This window comes from Scyliorhinus canicula, chromosome 7, assembly GCF_902713615.1.
Source record: "Scyliorhinus canicula chromosome 7, sScyCan1.1, whole genome shotgun sequence".
NCBI lineage: Eukaryota > Metazoa > Chordata > Chondrichthyes > Carcharhiniformes > Scyliorhinidae > Scyliorhinus > Scyliorhinus canicula.
The window spans coordinates 85,293,344-85,315,876 of NC_052152.1; the positions used below are offsets into that span (position 1 = coordinate 85,293,344).

A 22,533-nucleotide genomic window follows, 5' to 3' on the forward strand; every position below is an offset into this window, starting at 1 on the left:
GGCCCATCGAGTCTGCACAGACCCTCTGAAAGCACACTCTACCTAGGTCCCCACCCTTTCCCCATAATCCAGTAACCCCACCTAATCCTTTGGACATTAAGGGGCAATTTAACATGGCTAATCCACCTAATCCACACAACTTTGGACTGTAGGAGGAAACCGGAGCATATTTGTCATTTAATCTCTCCTGCCCTCTAATGTATCCTTGACATTTTGCTCCACCTGTTCCTACCCCTTTAAAAAAAAATAGCATAAAACCCATCACATTTCTATCTCTTCAGTTCTGAAGAAGTAATATTGGACTCGCCCTATTTCTCTCTCTACAGCTGCTGCCAGACCCATTGGGCGGTATTCTCCGCTCCCAGGACTAAGTGCCAGCGCCGCCATGAGCGCCGTCGTGTTTCACGACTGCACGAACAGGGCCTGGGCACGACATATTCTGGCCCCTACAAGAGGGCCAGCACGGCGTTGGTGCGGTTCACGCCGGTCCAGCCTGGCGCCGCGCCAACCCACGCATGCGCAGTTGGGGCAGCTCATTCCTGCGCATGCACAGTTGGACCGTGCCATCCTGCGCATGCGCGGGGAACTTCTTACGTGCGACGGCCCCTCACCAACATGGCGCCGGGGTTCTGGGGCCGGTCGCGGAAGGAGGTAGGCCCGGGGGGGAGAGGCCGGCCCACCGATTGGTTAGTATTCTGTTTTTCTATTCGCACCAAAGTTGACAACCTCTCATTTTCTACATTATACTGCATCTACAGACTTGCTTTTTTCCCCACATATCCTGCAGCCACTTCATTTAAGAACCTAGAATGCAGGATGCCATGTCCCATTAGTTTACCAAGTACTTTTTCTCCAGTGATAGCAATTGCGTTATGTTTTCCCCTCCCTTTTCCGCTTGACGATTCTTGGAGTGCATTTCATATCTTCTACCTGAAGATAGTTGGCGGGAGTCTCCTCTCCCCCCCCCCCCCCCCCCCCCCCCCCCCCCCCCCCCCCCCCGCCGTCGGTTGGGAGAATCCCCGAGGGGCGGCGTGAATCCTGCCCCGACGCTGGCTGCCGTATTCTCTGGCGCCGTTTTTCGGGTGTTGCCAGAATTGACGTTATGCCGGTTGGGGGAAGTTGGCAGCGCCCCCCCCCCCGGCAATTCTCTGGGCCCCGATGGGCCAAGAGGCCGTCCCTTTTTGGCCTGTCCCTCCGACGTGAATGACTCAATTCATGTACCGGGGGGACGTGGCGGGTAGGTTGGCGGGGGCATTTCTCGGGGGGGAGCGGGGGGATTTTACCCCGGTTTGGGGGGGGGGGGGCACGGTCGCTGGTCGGTCCACCTAGCCCTCGAAAGTGCAGAGAATTCCGCACTTTGGGGGTCTGTTGATGCCGGAGTGGTTGACGCCGGTTCTCCCGATGGCGTGGGGACTTAGTCCCCCAAAAGGGAGAATCCCGCTGAAAATATTTGTTCAAAGTCTCTGCTGTTTCCTTGATTCCCATTATTAATTCCTCAGTTTCATCCTCTGAAACCAATATTTACTTTGGGTGCGATTTAAAGGAAATGGAGCAGAGTCCCGTGTTGCGCATTCTTGACCGGGTGTTTCCTGGCACTCGCAGCGCCGAGAAAGATCCCGCTATCTAACAGGACTCTGTTTCATTTCGGGGCCTCAGTGGGGAAGGCTCCCCCTAGGCCCACTAAAGTCCCATTCCCTACACTGAGGAGCTCTGTTTGCCTGTGCAGGAAGCGTTTGGGGTGTCATTTTTAAAAGACGCTCCAATCTCGAGACTCCCCCAACGTCACCTCTGGACCTCCCAACTCACCCATTGGGGATCATCCAGGCCCCCACACCCCAGAAAGGAAGGGAACTCCTGGGCCCGATCCTTGGAGTGGGCAAAATGTCACTCGGGCACCATGACACTGCCAAGCCAGGGCGGTGTGTAGGGGCTTTGCCCGGGTGACACCAGAGGTGCCAGTGTACCCTGCTCAGAGCCCAAGCACTCAGTGGTCCCTGATCCTCTAACTGGTGCTCGCTTGGGGTTCCAAGGCGCAGGGGTTAGATCCTGCATTTTGGTTAACTCCGGTGAGTGCATATCAAAATGCTGTTTACTGCAATATTTCAATGTGCGACGTCTCGCGAGATTTACCGGCTGCGCTGAGCCACAGTTTGGGCACGGCCATTAGATTTGACCCTTTATCTACTTTTCTTCATACTTGTAAAAGCTCTTACTGTCTGTTTTTATATTTTGTCTATTTACTCTCAATAATATTTTTTTTTAAGTCATCCTTTGCTGGTTTCTTCTTACATTCCACTAATCTTAACCATGATGTGGAGATGCTGGCGTTGGACTGGGGTGAGCACAGTAAGAAGTCTTACATCACCAGGTTAAAGTCCAACAGGTTTGTTTCAAACACTAGCTTTTGGAGCACTGCCCCTTCCTCAGGTGAATGCTGGTGTTGTAAGACTTCTTACTAATCTTAACAACATTGTAAGCTTTTTCATTCAAATTTGTACCTTCCTTAACTTTCTTTTTGTAGAGGCTTTTTTAACCAAATTTAACTTTGTTGAGAGTTATAACATTTTTCGTTGAATGTTTGACCCAGTTTCTCTAACATCTTGACTTTTGATCTATTTTCCCAGCCCATTGTAACCAACTCTCTTACTTTTCTAATGATCTTTATTTAAGTTTAAGACACTGGTGTTCCAACCCAAGTTTCTCATCTTCAGATTGAATGTTGAATCCTATCCTGTTATGATCAGTGTTGCCTAGAAGATCCTTTACTATATGATCATGAATGAATCCTGTCTCATTACTTTTTTTAATATAAATGTTTTTATTGGGTTTTTTTGAACAAGGTATAATTACCGTTATGTACACAGAATAAGAAACACACATATATATATATATATAGACACACACATTTAGAGGAGAAGGGCACACCCCAACATAAAAAAAATACAATAACATATGAAATGGAATAATTGGTGGGGTATTGTGCACCAGCTCGACAGCAGCATCTCTGTACATCTGGCAAAATTACCCACCCCACATAAGTAGGCGACTGCCTGCAGGGGGGCGGGGACTGGGGGGGGCAAGCACACCTTTGGGTGCCGGGGAGAAAATCACAGTGTGCGTTATTTGGCTGTGCTGTGTGTTGCTGTCGCCCGCACTTCCTGGATGGGTCTCGCTGCCGTCCCACGCTCGCCCCCGCTTCTGCCGCTCCTCCCGTCCGCCATCTCCAGTTTCCTCGTTCCCCGCTCCTGGAGATGTCATGCACGTTTTGGCATCCCGTGTCCTCCCTCCGGCTCCCGCATCCCTGCCCCCCCCCCCTCCCCCCCCACGGTTCGCCTCCCTCTCCCCAGGTTTAGCTGTCTTCCCCCCTCCCCCCGTGGTTTGCCCCTCCCTCCTCAGGTTTAGCCATTCCCCCCCTCCCTCCCAGTCCATCTCTCCCCTCCATGCCCCGGCTACCTTCCCCCGACTCCCGACCATTTTCCCCTGATTCTTGGCCACCCGGCTATTCTTCCTCTTGTTCGTTGGCCACAAACAGGTTCCGGAACAGTTGCATGAATAGCTCCCACGTTCTGTGGAAGCCGTCCTCTGACCCTCGGATGGCGAATTTGATTTTCTCCATTTGGAGAGATTCCGAGAGGTCGGACAGCCAGTCTGCAGCTCTGGGTGGTGCTGCAGACCGCCAGCCAAACAGGATTCTACGGCGGGCAATCAGGGAGGCAAAGGCAAGGGCGTCTGCCCTCCTCCCCAGGAATAGATCTGGCTGGTCTGAAACCCCGAAGACTGCCACTATCGGGCATGGCTCCACCCTCACCCCACCACTTTGGACATAGCCTCGAAGAAGGCTGTCCAGTAATCCACAAGTCTGGGGCAAGACCATAACATGTGGGCGTGGTTGGCCGGGCCTCTTTGGCACCGTTCACATCTGTCCTCCACCTCCGGGAAGAACCTACTCATACGGGTTCTTGTTAAGTGGGCTCTATGTACCACTTTTAGTTGCGTCAGGCTGAGCCTTGCGCACGTGGCGGTGGAGTTGACCCTATGCAGTGCCTCGCTCCAGAGTCCCCACCCTATCTCAATCCCCAGGTCGTCCTCCCATTTCTTTCTTGTTGCGTCCAGTACGGTGTCGGCCCTTTCTACCAGTCGGTCATACATGTCGCTGCAGTTCCCTTTATCTAGGATGCTTGCGTCCAGTAGGTCTTCCAGTAGTGTCTGTCGTGGCGGTTGTGGGTACGTCCTTGTCTCCTTTCCTAAGAAGTTTTTGAGCTGCAGATACCGTAGCTCTTTCCCCCTGGCTAGCCGAAATTTCTCTGTCAGTTCGTCCAGTGTAGCGATCCTGCCGTCCGTGTATATGTCCCTGTCTCATTACTAGGTGTAAAATAGCTTGTTCCCTGGTTGGTTCCTGGATGTTTTGTACTAAGAAACTCCCACAAAGACTATCTGTAAACTCATGCTGAAGGCTACCTTTGCTGATTTGGTTTATCTAATGTCTATGAAGATTAAAATTGCCCATGATTATTGCAGTTTTTTTTTTTTACATGCCCCCATATTTTCTTGATGTATATTCTGTCCTGCAGTGTAGTTTCTATTAGGGGCTAAAAAGTACTCCTATAAGTGACGGCTTTCTGTTGTTGTTCCTTATCTTCACACAAGCTGATAATACATCTTGGCCTTCCAAGCCAAGATCACTTTTCACCACTGGAACAATCTCATCCTTTATTAACAGTGCTACCTCACCTCTTTTTCCTTTCCTTCTTTTTTACACGAAATGTCAATTCATTCATCTTTTCACAAATACTGAGTGTATTCAGATAAGGTGCCTTCAATTATGTCTATTTACCATTTTTCCGTATCTGACCCTGTAAGCCAGTGCATCCTTGTGTGCTCTGCCTCTTCCTGTACCACACTGGTTATCATAACCTGTATTGTTACCATGCACTACTGCTTTGTGCATTCTCATTTACGTTCTAAATTTCCCTTCATGTAAACACTGCCCCCACCAACTATTAAGTTTAAAATCTCTCCAACCCCAGTTATACAATTCACCATGATGCTGGTCCAAAGGCTGCCTAATGGTGCAGCATCCTCTTTTTGTGTTCTTGGTGCCATTGCCCCATGGATCAAAGCATTTCTCCCATACTAATCTTTGAGTCATGCATTCAATCCTCTGATTTTATTTACCCTATGCCAATTTGTTTAATGCACAAGTAATGCGGTTCTGATTCTTAATTTAACCTATAATTGCTCCTCATATTCACTTAGCAGAACCTCTAAGTCAGGCAGATAATGTGTCTCTCCTTTAAGAGAAACTTGCTACCTTTAAGGGGCTGCAGAGATGCACAATTTCCTACCTCCCTCCCCACTCTGAAACAGATGTGTAGACAATGAATTGTGTGGGTAGCAATGGCTCATTGTAGTGCTCCAGCACAAATTTAACAAGCTGTCATTATTTGGGGATTTTAGCTAAGCCATCTAAAAGTGAATTCGGAAAAACTCAGGGCCTTGTTTGCACATAGCAGAGTGAGAGCCAGTGGCATGACAACTGTTTCCTTGGTTTCCGTTGCTATTTATCTCTGGTTAACTTATACTGATATATTTGAAGTGCAGCAGTTGCTATGTGATGAGTATGGTGGAGTGATGTCATCATGGAGGAGAAGCCGCATAGGAAGGTACCATTCAAGGAGGGCATGGCCTACCAGGTAGTACCTTGCCAGCCCTGATGAAGTCATTGAACTTTGTGCAGTACTATTCTGCATACTTGGGGTTGCGGAAGTTGCCACTCCGTGCCCATCGCTTGAAATGACATGAGCTACAGTTCTGTGTGGCTGAGTGGCCACCAAACCTAAGAGTCTGTTCATGCTGTTTTTGATTTCCTCAGGGAGGTGTCGAAAGTCGAGAAGTGAAGTTCTGTGTCCGCCTTCTCTTTATTTGTTGTTATGCTGTGCTGCCTCTGAATCTAGGTAGTGCCTGTAAAATCTGTCTTAGCGCACGAAACACTGTGCTTTGAAATGACAAGATTGAATTAAAGAGCCCAATGCTGTTGCCTGTATGTCCCCAATATGTAGCCTCAAAGTGCAGGGCGAACTGTGTTTTTTAAAGCTGCACAAAGGTTTCTAGGTAGTTTAGCTACTTACACCCATTTTACATTAAAGTCTGCAGCAAGTGGATTGCAAATAGGCAGACATTTGAAACCCATGTGCAGCACCCTTCAGAGTCCAGTGGCAGGCACAATTTCATTTTCAACTTTGATATCCCTTGCAAGTTTTGTTTTCATATTCATCTCCCAATAAAAACAAAAGAAATACTCAAAATAGTCAGCAGGTCAGGCAGCACCGGCAGAGTGAGAAAAGAGGGAGGCAGAGGATGTGTAAATGACAGTGGGACAATCATTACCAACATCTGCTTCCCCTTATAAAATGGAAGCAGTAGCTTAAGACTGTTTGGCCTGGAAGACTGTCAGGTGTATTTTGCTTTTACCTTTAATATGTTGGGAACATTTAAGTTAATAATTCTACATCTATATTGCCAAGTCCAACTCTGGATAAGTTTATATTGTTTTTACGTCTTCTATGCTATTACAATCTACTTGTATTGGGGACAGAGGAAAACACTTTCTAACTTCTCCACAATCTTTTAAAGACCTTTGTGAAAATGGTTATTATTTTATGACCAAATAGGTTTCAGCCAACTTCTCCATGTTAATAAAAGCAAATTACTGCGGATGCTGGAATCTGAAACAAAAGGGAAAATGCTGGAAAATCTCAACAAGTCTGTCAGCATCTGTAGGGAGAGAAAAGAGCTAACGTTTCGAGTCCGATGACTCTTTGTCAAAGCTAACAGATGGAGAGAGTGGGAAATATTTACACTGTGGAGTGAGAATGAAATATGAGTCATAGCCACAGAAACCCAGGGAAACCGGGTGCTAATGGCCACAGAAACCAAGGGGAAAGAGTGTTAATGGCAGTCCCCAGAGAGGACAAAAGATGTGAAAGGCCAAACAGCAGGGAAACTAACATCAGAGGATGAATTGTAGGTGTGGGGGGAGGGAAAGGGGGAAGCAAAGAGGAGAAAGGTGCAGGAAAGGTGGATAAGATTTGGGGGGGGGGGAATTAAATGTATATTAAGAAAGAAAGAAATGGTAAAAGATAGTTAAAATGAAGTGAAAACAAATGGGCCGAGGTGGGGTTGATCATCTGAAGTTGTTGAATTCGATGTTCAGGCCGGAAGGCTGTAGTGTGCCTAACCGGATGATGAGATGTTGTTCCTCCAGTTTGCGTTGCGCTTTACTGGAACATTGCAGCAGGCCAAGAACAGACATGTGGGCATGGGAGCAGGGTCTTTTGTTAAAATGGCAAGCAACAGGAAGGTCAGGATCCTGAATGCGCACAGACCGAAGATGCTCAGCAAAGCGATCACCCAGTCTGCGTTTGGTCTCTCCGATATAGAGGAGACCACATTGGGAGCAGCGAATGCAATAGACCAGATTGAAAGAGGTGCAAGTGAAACGCTGCTTAAAATGAACCTCTCCATGTTCACGGCCACAACAAACTCAGTGAGTCCTCTCTACTGCCATACCTGTGCACATTGATTAATAAGGGGATTTCTTGATTAATAAGGGAATCGGAAGTTATGAGAAAAGGGCATGAGAATGGGGATAGGGAACATATCAGCCATGATCGAATGGCGGAGCAGATGTGATGGGTTGAATGGCCTCATTCTGCTCCTGTATGTTATGATCTTGTATGTACTCAGCCCTTCTCCCTCAACCACACACACTTCTTTCTTCCCAACACACTTCTCACCCACTCACTTACGCCACAACCTTCATCCCAACCCATCTTCACACATTTATTAGCCCCCTCTTACCAATGCTCTCCCCCACACACACAACACCTAGCCCCTCTTCCCAAAAAACCTATTGCCTTCCCTCTTCACCCACCTCCCTCGGCTCACTCACTCATCAGCCCCTTGCCCCTTCCCCTAATTTGGTCAAGACGCTGGTCTGAGAAGCATAGTCACCAACCTGGAATAGGGAACTTGTACAATAGGCAGACAGGAACAGAAGTACCATCAAGTTTGCAGCTGCCACTTACCTTCCCAGCTCAGCCACTTGACTTCCTGCCTTTACCCTCATTCAGGAAGCGACTGGATTATATCTGTCAGCCTCTAGCTATGCTAAGTCAACACACAAGCATCCTGGACCCACTCAAACTCGCCGCTAGAATTTTTTCTGAAGTGAAAGTGCTCCTTAGGTTCAAAGTCCGCTACAAACTGTTGGCATTTTGGTTCTGGTTCGCCCTGGCAGTGCCTTCGGATTGTGTCAACTGCTCTTCAGAGATGCTATTACTGCTCAGAGTAGGGGGGAGCTTGTGACTCCAAATATGACTTCTGATACCCCAATGAGGTCCTGGCCCACAGTTTGGAAAAACTTGTTCCAGCTCTGATTTTAAGATTGTTCCCCATTGCTCGTGAAATGAATGAAAATCGCTTATTGTCACAAGTAGGCTTCAAATGAAGTTACTGTGAAAAGCCCCTAGTCACCACATTCCGGTGCCTGTTTGGGGAGGCTGGTGCGGGAATTGAACCCGTGCTGCTGGCCTTGGTCTGCTTTACAAGCCAGCTATTTAGCCCACTGTGCTAAACGAGCCCCTTGGTTTCCTTACCAGAGGAAATCGCTTCTCTGAATTTACTTTGTCAAGTCCTTTTTTCATGTTGAGCACTTCAATAGTCTAAACCCGAGGGAATATAACCCAAGTTTATGCAACCCATCCTCAATTTAACCCTTGAAACCCGGTATTCTTGTAAATCTGTCACTTACACAGTCTATGATCGTTATATTTTTTTCGGGGGGGGGGGGGGGGTAGTGCCAGAACTGAAAATAATGCTCCCTAACTAAGGCATTAGTTCCTTGAATGCAACTGTCCAAATAAACAGACTTGTTCGTTTGGAGTAGGAGAGCAGTTTGCAAGTTTATAACTATCACTTAAGATAGAACACAAGGAAAGAACTTGCATAAGTGAGAATATTTGTAATTACTATGGTTCAATATTAACAAATTTTGAGGTGTTTCAGGTAATGAAGTGAACACTCTAATTAGTGGGCATTTTGAGTATCTGAAGCTGTTTCCCATGAACGTGTTGTGTTAGCAAAATTATCATATAGCAGATTGATTTATAGAATTGTCAGGTATGATACAGAAGTGTGCAAAATGTGTGCAGTTCAAAACTTCATTGTTACTATTTGTTTACTAATATTTTTTAAAAATTGGCTTATATAAAGGAAAAAATACATTGATTGCCGGAATTTTCCAGCCCCACTTGGGCGAGTTTTCCCCTGGCAGAGGTGACTTGCCATTGGCCGCAGGCAGCATCTTCTGGTCCCACCGAAATCAATGGCAATTTGCATGGCTCGCCCACCAGAAAATCCCGCCCACTGTTTAAAATAAGTATGATGTGTAATTTGAAAGCTCCCTCTGCATCACTGTCTCTCAAGTTCTTTATGATGTTGAACTTCAAGTGTGTGAAATACAAGTTTTAACTTGTATACCCCACCCTTTAATTATATTATGTAGAAGCTTTCAGGATTGTAACAGCAGTAACTTTCATAAAACAATGCTTAGTATTTCAGATTAATTAAAAATAGCTGAAATTTGAGGCCCTTTCTGAGATAAAACATTTTGAAACTGATGTTGCAAAAAGGTAGGCTAAGGAGATATACTTATTAGTTTAGAAAAATCATGTAACATCTTTTAAGCTCTTCCACAAAGATTCTCTAAGAATATCTGTAATAACCTTTTAGATCTTTACTGAGAATTGATTAGAATCTGATCCAGCTGTTTTGATAGAAACAACTGAAGAGAACTGTGAGCTTTGATTTTTTTTCTTAACTTTGGAAAATAGTTACTTTTTATTTCTTTATATTCGACGTGCGATTAACTTTAAAGTAAAATCAAGGATGTGAAAAATGACTTTGTTTTGAAACCTTTGTGAAATTTTGACTTATAGTTAGAACTGCAGGTTTTGCTAAACTTGTCACACTTAATCTTTGTCAGTTGCTGTAATGTTTACAGATTTTAGTACTTTACTGCATTGCATAACTTGATTACTTTGTTTGAGTTGACAGTATTATTCAAGTGTGTCTTAATGGGAAAAATGTGGATGATGTTCAGATCAGACAGCTGTGCCTCTGTTTTGTATTTTGGGAAAATGCCATCTGTTCAGGATTCTTTGCTGGTTGCTTCTGAAATGATGAGTGCTGTAGTTGAATTCAAAGAAATTAAAAAGGAAAATTGATGATGAACAATTATTCCTGCAGAATCTTTATCACAGTTGTGAATTGAATTGGCTTTATATAGTGTGAATAATTATTTGCAGATCTGAATGAAAAAAGGCAAAGAAAAACATAAGAATTCCTCTGTGATACTGTCCAGAGAGCTAAAACTCAGCTTCAAAGAAGAGCCTTTCTTTTACAGGGCTGTAAACATTGGCATCCTTTTACATGCAACCCATTCAACCGCATAGAGCCATAGATGACATTTCCGGTAATTTTCTTTTTGCAGTGTTTGATAGTTTTGTGCAGTTCAGTACAGCTCTACACAATTGAGTATTAGTATTCCAGTAGGGGACTAAACCAATTGGATGAACCAGCGCCCTAGGAAGCAGACAGTGACATTCCGATGTCAGCTTCGGCAGGCTGTCTTTCATGTTTCTGCTAGTTCTTTTTGCTGCTGTTCGATGAGAACACTTCTGTTGACAGGAACTACTCTTCATTGCTGGGCATGCTGTAACAGATACTGGAATCCTAGTTGAGATAAACATTGAGGATTTAAGGTTGAGGTAGTTAGAATAGGATTACAGCATTTGCTCCATTCTGAACTGATTCTTTGTACTGCAGCTCTGCATAGCACAGAAAGCACAGCGTCTTGTACATTTGAACTATTTTAAAAATGAAAGAAAAACAAAAACTATTGCGATTGATGAGCCTTCTGCCACATTTTAAGATTCCAGCTGATGAAAATTGATAAATTAATAAGGCAGATTTATTTGTTAGGTAAAGGGTTTCTTTTCACAATGTCAGTCTTCTGGAGAGTAAAACACAAGGCCAAACACCAGGACATCAAAGGATCCTGTGACTCGATTTACGAAATGCTTTACTTGGTGAGAAACTGATTATTGTTTGTCTAAGTATTATTGAATAATCAATCCGTATGTAATTTTAAAAATATTGTCTATGATTTTCAGTAACATCTACAGTTGAGGGTTTAAAAAAATTTATTTTTGCTACATTAGCATTTTGACTGCAGAAGCTTCTATGCAGTATAAATAACAAATTGGTCGACACATCCTAAAATACTTGAGTATGTTTTTATACTTGAGTGTAACAGTTATACAAGCTATTAGAAAAAAAACTGAGCAGACTATTTTACAAACAAGGTTTCTATTACCTTTTATTGTTTTGTGTAAATATAACTCAACTTTGACATTATCATTATTTGTTATAAAATGCTGAAAATGGCTGATTTATGGAACAATCGTGCATACATTATTTGCAATTTGATATGGTACCGTTGAACAATCTAGATAGCTAATAAGCAAACAATTTTGATGTTTGGGAGAGATTTATGTTAAAATTAACCACAGTTTGATAACTATATGTTGGTCTATATGGCAATGCAATGCAGTGCAACAGTGCAGAGATTTGTAGAATGTGGTTTTGTATCTGTAATTCTTCCCGTGGTGAATGCCTAATCTCAACCAGATTACTAAATGCAAGGATGTGAAGGGTTGAAAAAACTATTGTACACCTCTTATCATTGAGATATGGTAGTGTAAAGTTAAATTTGCTGGATTAATAATCCAGAAGCATGAGTCAAATCCCACCATGGAGTTTTGAAATTTTAAATTAAATTGGAACTTAAAAAGAAAATTTGGAAATAAAAAGTTACCATGAAGCTGTTAAATTGTTCTACAAACCCAACTGGTTCCCCTTGTTCTGAGAGAAAGAATTCTAGCTCTGTGGGAAAATTAGATAGGATGAGGATATTTTGTTTAGAATATCAGAGGCCGAGGGGAGATTTCATTGAACTGAATAAAATTGAGAATTCTTGATAGAGTGGAGAGCAAAGACCTGTTTCATTTGGAAGTGAGGTCAATAATTCAAATAATTGGTAGATGGGTTAGAGGGGCGTTGAGGGTTTTTGTCCACACAAGTGAGTCTGGAACTCACTGCCAGAAGGAGTAGTAGAGGCTGAAACCCTTTGTTTTCTGACCTACATGGCTAAGGACCAGGAACCAAAAGGTGGGATGAGACTGGATAGCTCTTTTGTAGTTGGCATTGAGAGTTTGCCTCCTCCTGTACTACAAGAAAGCCTGATGTGCTGAATCAGTCTGGCCTACGTGTGACTCCAGTCCAGGTTGACTCTTAGCTGCTCGATAAAGTGGTCTACTACACCAAAGTTTGTTTTTATTCGTTCATGGGATATGGGTGTCGTTTGCTCGGCCAGCATTTATTGCCACCCCTAATTACCTTGAAAAGGTGGTGATAAGCCCAGGTGTTGTATGAACACCCACAGTGCTGTTAAGAAGGAAGTTCCAGGACTTTGATGTAGCGACAGTGTAGAAATGGCAGTATAGTTCCAAGTCAGGATGGTGTGTGACTTGGAGGGGATCTTGTAGGTGGTGGCGTTCCCATACATCTGCTGCTCTTGTCCTTTTAGGTGGTGGATGCTGTGGGTTTGGAAGGTGTTGCTGAAGGAGCCTTGGTGTGTTGCTGCAGTGCATTTGTCGGTGGTACACATTGCTGACATTGTGCGTCAGTGGTGGTGAGAGTGAACATTTGCCAGTAAAACAGCCAGCTTCACCCGGATAGTGTTGAGTTTCTTGAATGTTGTTAAAGTTTGCACTCATTCAGGCAAGTGGTGAGCATTCCATCAAATCCTGAGTTGTGCCTTCCAGATGGTGGACAGGCTTTGGAGATTCAGAAGGTGAGTTACGGTCTGCAGAATTCTCAACCTATGGCCTGCCCTTATAGCTACAATATTTATGTGGCTGTTGTAGTTCAGCTTCTGGTCAATGGTAACCCGCCCAGGATGTTGATGGTTGTGGAGTCAGTAATGATAATGCTGTTGAATGTCATGGGCAGATGGTTAAATTCTCTCGTTGGAGATGGTAATTGCCTGGCACTTGTGTGGCATGACTGTTACTTGCCACTTATCAGCCCAAGACTATTGCCAGTTTTTTTGCTGCATTTGGGCTGCTTCAATATCTGAAGAGTCATGAATGGTGTTTGTCATTGTGCAATCATCTCCGAATGTATCCACTAACACACTCACTCCTGACCTTCTAAATGAATGGAATTGGGCTGAGGACCTTGTCAAGGTGTCAAACCTTGAGCATGTAGATTGTCAATAATACCAGTACCCCTAGAATGAATAATCATTAACAATCCTGACTAACATTAAATAGGTTGCTTGCTCCACTTTAACAGAAAATTGTTGGATGTGTGGGAAATTTAGGTAGAAAAGGTCACAAAATGGCAGTTATTTTCTGCAGCTGAAACATGCATCTGAATAATGTTGCTAGGTTACAATACCTGGAGGAGAGAATAGTGCAATTCACCTTTATATTAAAAAGAGGCCATTCACCAAAATGCCAAACCATTTCAACCATTTTTATTTTGTTTTTTTTCCCCCCCTACTTGGATTGTGTTGGTAATTGAATTTTCTGCTCACGTTTGTCTTTTCCCTTCTATTTTGTTTTTGATATTTCAATTGTTCATACTTCAATTTGTGTCATTCTTGGCTTTTACTGCAATGTATTTATGAATTTTGATGTCAATTTATCAGAAAGGAGAACTCTGTAAAGTTGCGATATTAATGTTTAATGAATGTCTAATAGTCATAATTAGTGTACAATTTCCAGTTACCTTCATATAACTCCAGTGTTACACTGTAAATGCCAAAATGGTAACTTGATTTTGTAAGAGTTAATTTTGGCATATGTGTTAGTTAACGTGTGCAAACTGCGTGATAGAATGTCATGGTTTTATATGTTAGCATTATTGGATCAAATGCAATCTTTGGTCCATGCCCCTAAAATTGTTCCTCCCAATCACAGAAAAAACCTATGAATGCATTTATCCTGCCTTACTCATGTTTTGCTTGTTTAAACATGTCAGGGAGTTGTTCAGTATTTTTGTCCCTAAATTCCTACACCCTGACTTTTAACAGAAAGTACACCATTACCAACTGATTAAAGCTGGCATCGCAACAATGGAAAAAGGAAAAAATGAGTGAAGAGGTCATAACAGATACATGTAGTTGGTGGGGCAGTGGGAAAACCAAGAACTTTCTAAAATGGGACACAGAATGCCCTCATGTGTTCTCTTAGGGAAGGCCTTTTTATGCACCTAGTATCCTAACATACAAGCATATTTTGTTGATTAAAAAAAATGAAAATATTCCAATTACTGACAATTCTCAGCGAATGAGAGAGACAGAGACATACAGTGGAGCCAATTTTCTGCATGTTCCTGATGCCATTCCACTTTCTGCCTTTATAAAATGCAAATAAAGTTCCTGTGCTATTAAATGAGCCCTGGTGCAATTTTCATGCACCAGTGGGGAAAGCTCCATACATTAATTTACTAATTAGTATTCGTCCCGGCCCCACAAAAATCAACGTGCCAAATCTGTGACCTCCTCTGGCCCTTGCCTGGGATTGTGTCTCTCCACACTCACGTAAAGTTAACACAATCAGATTGGCTCTGCAGATGAACCACCAGATTTCTTCTCCTCTCTATCCCCCTAAATTGGTGACCTGTTCCAAATATGTATGTCGTTTGCCACACATATGGTAATAAGGTTCACCTGGAGAAATTAATTGGCCTTCTGATAGCTTTTATTGCCTGGCCTCACTTTGCCTATCTGGCAACATAATAGGCCGGGGCATCTTTCTGTATCCTAATTTAAGTTTATATTGCAAATTAAGAAATGAATTTCAAAATCTCTAAAAGGCAAAGGCACTTCATCACTACCTATTCCACTCTCCCCCCCCCCCCCCCCCCCCCCCCCCCACCCCACCCAGACCCCCCCACCAACCGCCTTCCTCCTCTCTTCAAATGAACAATCCTGTTCCATGTTGAACATTACTTGATGCACTGATGATAATGAGGTATATGAAATGTAGCATGGGTGGTGAACTAACCTGTTACAAGAACCAGAGTTGCATTGATAGCAGCAACGAGTACTTCTTATGAGAAATTAGTCCCATCTCCACAGTGAGAAACACATTCCACCATGTCGCATGGCAATCGCACCATCCTAAGTTCAACAGGGTAAGGACAGATCTTGCAGTCCAAAACTGCATCCAGTTAGGCACTCTTCCACTTGAGAAGCAGCACTATGTGATTCCACAATCTGAAGCTCACAACCCAGCACACCATCTTTCTGCCATTATCATCAAGCTGTGAGTCTACTCTTGTTTCAAAACAGAATATAGAATTGCATTCCAGAAACCAAAACCAAAGATAGAGCAAAGCAGTCCCCATAACAAAGTGATTCAAGCAAAGCTTTGTAGTCCTACCACATCTAGTGGGAGATGGTGAACTGGAGGAATAGGCTGTATGAGGAATAGCCTATCACAAGTGCATCATGCATCTGCAGCCAAATCTTCAGGCTAGACCTTACTCATCCTCCCCCTGAGAATCCCCCTGTAATTGATGCTTTTGCCCAGCATGTTTGGTTTATTCTATATGGCACTAAATAACGTCTGATTGCATTGAGCACATAGAGGACTTTGAGCCCTAATAACAGTAAAGCTAAAGAACTTGCTGCCCTGCAAGTTGTTTCAGCACAGCTATGCCACTTCAGAATGTGGAAACATTTCCAGGTGTACCTCATCTTCCATCTTGCTGCATATAGTAAGGGATTAAAATTGATAATGTGTGTGTGAAGAGAACCAGAATACTTAAAACAGAGTCAGACCTCCTCCTTTTGCATCTGTAAAAATCATTTGCTGTTGCAGGCTCCTCTTTAGTTAAAGGCAGACAGAATCCTAAATAGAAAAAGATGTACAAGTCATATAAATGAAATTAAAATGCTGATGAAAAATAGATAAATATTTGTTAAGCATAGGGATGTGGTAACATAGTCGTTACATAACTAGACTAGTAGAACATAGAACAGTATAGCACAGAACAGGCCCTTCAGCCCTCGATGTTGTGCCGGCATTGTCCGAAACCAAGATCAAGCTATCCCACTCCCTGTCAAATTGTAATCCAGATGCCTGAACTAATTATCAGAGACATGAGTTCAAATCCTACCAACTGGGGAATTTAAATTTGATTAATCAAATAAAATCTAAAATAAAAAGCTAGTTTCAGAAATGATGACCTTGAAACTACTGATTGTCCTAAAAACCCATGTGGTTCACCAATGTCCTTCAGGGAAGAAAAGCCGCCACCTTTACCTGGACTGGCTTTTTAGTGGCTCCAAACCCACAGCAATGTGGTTGATTCTTAATTTTTAACCACCCTCTGAAATGGTCCAGCAAACCACTAAAATTTGATCCATGAAGCCGATTGTAAACCAGCTTCTCAAGGACAGTTGGCGATTAGGCAATAAATTCCAGTATTTTCCTGTTATGCCCACATCCCTTGAATAAATACGTTTGTATCACCCTTTTAGATTTTCTATCCTGTGGACCACTTTTCATTTCCCCGAACATCTGAAAATGTTTGGCTAACTTAATACATGCATGTCTCGACCAGAATAAAACACTCAACCGTTGAGCATAATCAAATGACTTTCCCCTTGGAAATACCCTCTGATGATTCCATAGTTTTAAAGTCTTCCTAGACCTTGTTTCCCCAAACATGGGTTCAGCTCTCCATAACCCTCCACTGGGTGGTTAACACAAAAGCAGTCATTTTCGTCTGCCTGGCATAGTGCTGCCTACTGTGGGTCTTTAGTCTTCAATAGGTTTCAACGAGGGCCCCTGTCCCCAGATCACATGGGCTTACCTCTGGGCAGACTTTGTATCTGGCCATGTGCCTCTCTCCACTAATCAATTTTACATTGAATTAAAGTAAACAGTTTTAAACATAACCATCTTATAAGGTCTGGCAGGCGTAACAAAATGGCGAGAGACTACAGCATGCTGGAGAGTAGTGTAAAAGAGTCTGGCACATCTCGGGTTAATGTGGGACTGAGTGCAGTCCTGCCCACACAGTGATGGAAAAGAACACGTGACCATATCTAGGTGTCAGTCTCATGCTGGACAGATCTGGGTGTACCAGCAAGCTCTAACTTGAACTACTTTCTGTATGTATGTGAATAGTTCTTATAGTTAATAAGGCAGTGGTGTAGCGGTATTGTCAACGAATCCCACCACAGCAGATGGTGAAAATGGAATCCAATAAATATCAGGAATTCAAAGCCTAATGATCACCATGAAACCATTGCCGATTGCCATAACAAATCCCAGTTGATTCCCTTTAGCAGAAAATCTGCTGTCCTCACCTGGACTCCAGATCGACAACAATATTGTTGACTCTTAAATGCCCTCTGAAATGGCCCAGCAAGCCACTAAGCTGTATCAAACCATTACAAAGTCAATAAAAAGGAAAAAAACCGGACAGACCACTGGACATCGACCCAAGCACTGTTGACTTTGCAAAGTCCTCCTTACTAACATCTGGGGGGCATGTGTAAAAACTGGGAGATAATATCCCAGACACCACTGTCACCACCCCTCGGTATGGGGCGGCACAGTGCTATATAGGCAGGAGGGAGTTGCCCTGGGAGTCCTCAACATCGACACCAGACCCCCACTTCAGGTCAAACATGAGGAAGGAAATCCCTTGCTGATTACAATGTACTGTCCACCATCAGCTGATGAATCAGTACTCTTCCATGTTGAACATCACTTGGGGGAAGCACTGAGGGTGGCAAAGGCACAGAATGTGCTCTGGGTGGTGGACTTCAATGTTCATCACCAACAGTGGCTCGGTAGCACAACTACTCACCGGGCTGGCCGAGTTCTAAAGGACATAGCTGCAAACTGGACACTGTGACAGGTGTTAAGGGAACAAACAAGAGGGAAAAACATACTGGACCTCACTTACCAACCTGCTTGCTGCAGATGCATCGGTCCATGACAGAATCAGCAGGCGTGACCACTGCACAGTCCTTGTGGAGATGAAATGCTGTCTTCACATTGAGGATACTTTCATCCATCGTGTTGTGTGGCACTACCATTGTGTTAAATGGGACAGGTTCAGAACAGATATAGCAACTTAAGACCATCCATGAGGCGCTGTGGGCCATCAGCAGCAGCAGATTTGTACTCTGCCACAATCTGTAACCTTGTGGTTTGGCATGTCCCCACTCTATCATTACCAACAAACTAGAGGGATCAGCCCTGGTTCAATGAAGAGTGGAGGAGTGCATTCCAGGAGCAGCACTAGGCGCACTGGAAAATGAAGTGTCAACCCGTTAAAAGCTACAACACCTTCTCGAGGGCAGCTCTGGATGGGCAACTAATGCTGGCCATCCAGCGAAGCCCACATCTCATTAAAATGAATTTCAAAAAACATACAGTTAACCTTGACGAGTGATGCAAAGACTGCAAAGACTTCATTAAGACACACTGAATGGTATTCAGTACTCTACAACAAATAGAGGATGTATAGAGACTTGGGTGTATTGTACATGAATCACGCAGGTACAGCAAATAATTAAAAAGGCAGAAAGTTTGTTGGCCTTTATTGCAAAGTGAGTGAAGTATATAAGAATGGAAGCCTTGCTACATCTGTACAGGGCTTGGTGACACCACACCTTGAGTACAGTGTGTAGTTTTGGTCTTTGGAGGCAGTTTCGAGAAGATTCACTAGACTGATTCCTGGGATGAAACTGTTGTCTTGTGAGAAAAGGTTGGCCTTATACTTATTGGAGTTCAGGAGAGTGAAAGATGATCTTATTGAAACTAATACATTTCTGGGGAGGCTTTACAGGGCTCTACACATCTGAGAGGATATTTTTCCTGTGAATAATCTCGAACTATGGGCTAAAGTTTCAAAATACGGCATCTTCCAATTAAGATAAAGATGAAGGGGAATTTGTTCTGTTAGTTGACCGTTGGCCTTTGGAATTCCCTCACCCAGTGAGCAGTGGAAGCTGGGTCATTGAATTTATTCAAGGTTGAGTTAGACAAATGTTTCATTGACAAGGGAGTTGAGTATTATGGGGACAGGCAGGAAAGTGGAATCAGTTCTGATACTGAATAGAAGAGCATCCTTGAGGGGCTGAATAACCTATTTCTCCTAGCTCTTATGTACTTTCTAGTTGACCTTATTCTCAGGATTAAACAAGAAATCAATTTAAGTATGGTTTACTAATTTACCTCAATTGCTTTTTATCCAGTAATATATTTCTATATCTGTAGCCTGCCTTTTTTTAGCTGGCTCAACTACCCTTCAATGTGACAAAGGAGTCTATCTGACTGCACATGCCTTGCAAGCTGGTTGTTATTCTGCCCGTAATGTTCAGGAACAGAAAGTCGCTCCAGTCTAATTGGAATTCAGTTGTAAACACAGCGAATAGGAATGAGTAAGTGCTCTTATTCTTTTTGAAGTTGATGAAAATAATTTGATAGTGCCATCAGCTCCGTTGGCTTGACTACAATATGATATGCGTCAGGTTGCATTTTCTTCGATATATTACAGTTGTGTTAGGTATATGACAGATTAGAAACATTTCCTGGTTTGCTTTTTCATGGAGTGTGCTGATTTTGAATCAGTTATCGCACACAAATCGGATAATTATTTTTGGTACTGTCCAACTAAAGGCACAGGATTATTGCTTATGTTTTGAAATCCTTTCTGTCTACTTTGCACATTTTTTTTTAAAAAAAGCTTAATTCACAATTGCTATATGGCAACAAATAAGTGTTATCATTTTTCTTATGAAAATCTAATTTTACTTTCAGCCAGTAGTGAAGTAAATTTTCTTTAATGAAATCTGAGAGATTTAAACTGTATGCTTCAATGTTAGCTTAACTTTTCCTTTTGCATGTAATTTGTGTCAACAATGAGATTAGTTGAGATACATATCCAACTGTTTTCAGCATCAGGAAATACAATTTCAGCTAATTGCAATGTTAAAAAAAATCTATAGATCATCGTTGAATGCATTTTGGAATAGCCCAGCTGTTTTAATATTTCATAATGAAATGCTGGCAGCAATGTTAAAGACAGAACGATCCATTTTCAGGCCATAAATATTTTAAAAATACGGTTAAAATAGGGCTTGGATTAACTGAAGTTTTAATATTTTTTTACATGCGGAACATAAGGAGCAATGATCATTCACGAAACATTTAGAGTGAGTTTCATGGTTTAAAAAAATGCCAGCGGCATTACAAACCTATTTGCATGTGTGTTTACTATGTGTGAATTAGATTAACACTAAAGTAGGCCACATTTCTATGCCTGAAGTAGCTCATTGCATGTGGTATTGTTCATGAGCGATCAGGTTGCAGGTTAGCTATTAAGACGGAGCTGTGTTTAAGATATCCTTTTAATCCATTGCTGCGATAGTCCCTGGGAGAAAATGATCAACTAAGTAAGCACCATCTAAAATTAATTAGAGAATTGTTGATGAAAGAAGTTTCTGATGATTGGCAACTGCTTGTAAATCCCACTTGACAAGAGGCGAGATTAAGCATTTAGCAGGAAAAGCGTTCTTTTACTCTTGTTTTTATATACATAGATAGGTACTTTGAAGTGTGATTCACTAGATTCATTTATTTTAAACATATACCAGCAGATCACTTGTGACTTTTCTCACAAGAAGCATTGCTTTAGAATAAGGACAGAAGTGTAATGCCATGTGCTACACTGCTGAAGTGGAATGGATTGGATTTGTTTATTGTCACGTGTGCTGAGGTACAGTGAAAAGTATGTTCTACTTATAGTCCAGACAGATTGTTCCATGCATGAGAAAAAATACATAGGAAAAACATAAAATACACTAGGTAAATACATAGACATGAGCATTGCGTGAAGCATACTGGAGTGTATTGCTACTCAGTAGAGAAGATGTGTGAAGACATCAGGTCAGTCCATAAGAGGGTCATTTAGGAGTCTGGTAACAGCGGAGAAGAAGCTGTTTTTGAATCTGTTAATACGCGTTCTCAGACTTTTGTATCTCCTGGCAGATGGAAGAAGTTGGAAGAGTGAATAAGCCAGGTGGGATGGGTCTTTGACTATGCTGCCTGCTTTCTCAAGGCAGCGGGAAGTGTAGATAGAGTCAATGGATGGGAGGCGGGTTTGTGTGAATGGGAGGCAGGTTTGTGTGATGGACTGGGCGGCGTTCACGACTCTCTGAAGTTTCTTACTGTCTTGTGCTGAGCAATTGCCATACCAGGCTGTGATGCAGCCAGATAGGATGCTTTCTATGGTACATCTGTAAAAGTTGGTAAAAGTTAATGTGGACATGCCAAATTTCCTCCGTTTCCTGAGAACATATAGGCGCTGTTGTGCTTCCTTGGCCGTAGTTTCGACGTGGGTGGACCAGGACAGATGGCCTGTTCTGTGCTGTACGGTTCTATGTTCTATGTTCTATGTTCTATGTTCTATGTTCTATGTTCTATGTTCTATGTTCTATGTGCACACCTAGAAATTTGAAGCTGTCAACCATCTCCACCTCGGTCCTGTTAATACAGACAGGGGTGTGGCGATAGTTTAGTTTAGCTCTTTAGTTTAGCTGACATTGAGGGAGAGATTGTAGTTGTTACACCACTCCTCTAGGTTCTCTATCTCCTTCCTGAATTTTGACACATCGTTGTTCGAGATCCGACCCACCATGGTTGTGTCATCAGCAAACTTGTAGATAGCCAAATTTTGCTATGCAGTCATGTGTGCGTAGGGAGTCCAGTAAGGGGCTAAGTGTACAACCTTGTGGTTCCCCGGTATTGAGGAATATTGTGGGGGTGGTGTTGTTGTTTATCCTTACCGATTGTTGTCTATGGGTCAGAAAGTCGAGGATCCAGTTACAGATTGAGGAGCCAAGTTCTAGGTTTTGAAGCTTTAATATGAGCTTAGCTGGGATTATTGTCTTGAAGGCAGAGCTGTAGTCAATAACTAGGAGTCTGATGTAGGAGTCTTTGTTGTCGAGATGCGCCAGGATGAGTGTAGGGCCAAGGATATGGCATCTGCTGTGGACCGGTTGTGGCGGTATGCGAATTGCAATGGATTTAGACGTTCTGGGAACATGGAGTTGATGTGCCTCATGACAAACCTCTGGAAGCACTTCATTCCGTTAAATGTCAAGGCCACCGACGATAGTCGTTGGGGCACGCTGCCTGGTTCTTCTTTGGCACCGGTATGATGATGGTCTTCTTGAAGCAGGTGGCGGCCTCGGAACGGAGTCGGGAAAGATTGAAGATGTCCGCGAACACATCTGCCAGCTGGTCCGTACAGGATCTGAATGCATGACCAGGGACCTCACCAGGACCTGTTGCCTTTTGAGTGTTCGCTTTC

The 22,533-nt window shown here is 43.1% G+C and overlaps 1 protein-coding gene across 10 annotated transcripts in view; it reads left to right on the top strand.

Moving 5' to 3' along the window:
• Positions 1-22,533, top strand: part of LOC119969104 (T-lymphoma invasion and metastasis-inducing protein 1-like) — a 420,850-nt gene that overhangs the window by 322,829 nt on the left and 75,488 nt on the right. Inside the window, exon 1 of one of the 10 annotated variants that reach the window (XM_038802318.1) lies at positions 10,090-11,150. The exons of 7 other annotated variants lie outside the window; for them this stretch is intronic. In XM_038802318.1, coding sequence (XP_038658246.1) covers positions 11,004-11,150 — 147 coding nt within the window. In that variant the 5' untranslated portion in view covers positions 10,090-11,003. Of the gene's footprint in view, positions 1-10,089; positions 11,151-19,472; positions 19,601-20,335; positions 20,375-22,533 lie in introns of those variants that run through there. 2 more of the 10 variants (XM_038802320.1, XM_038802319.1) reach the window with 2 other exon arrangements.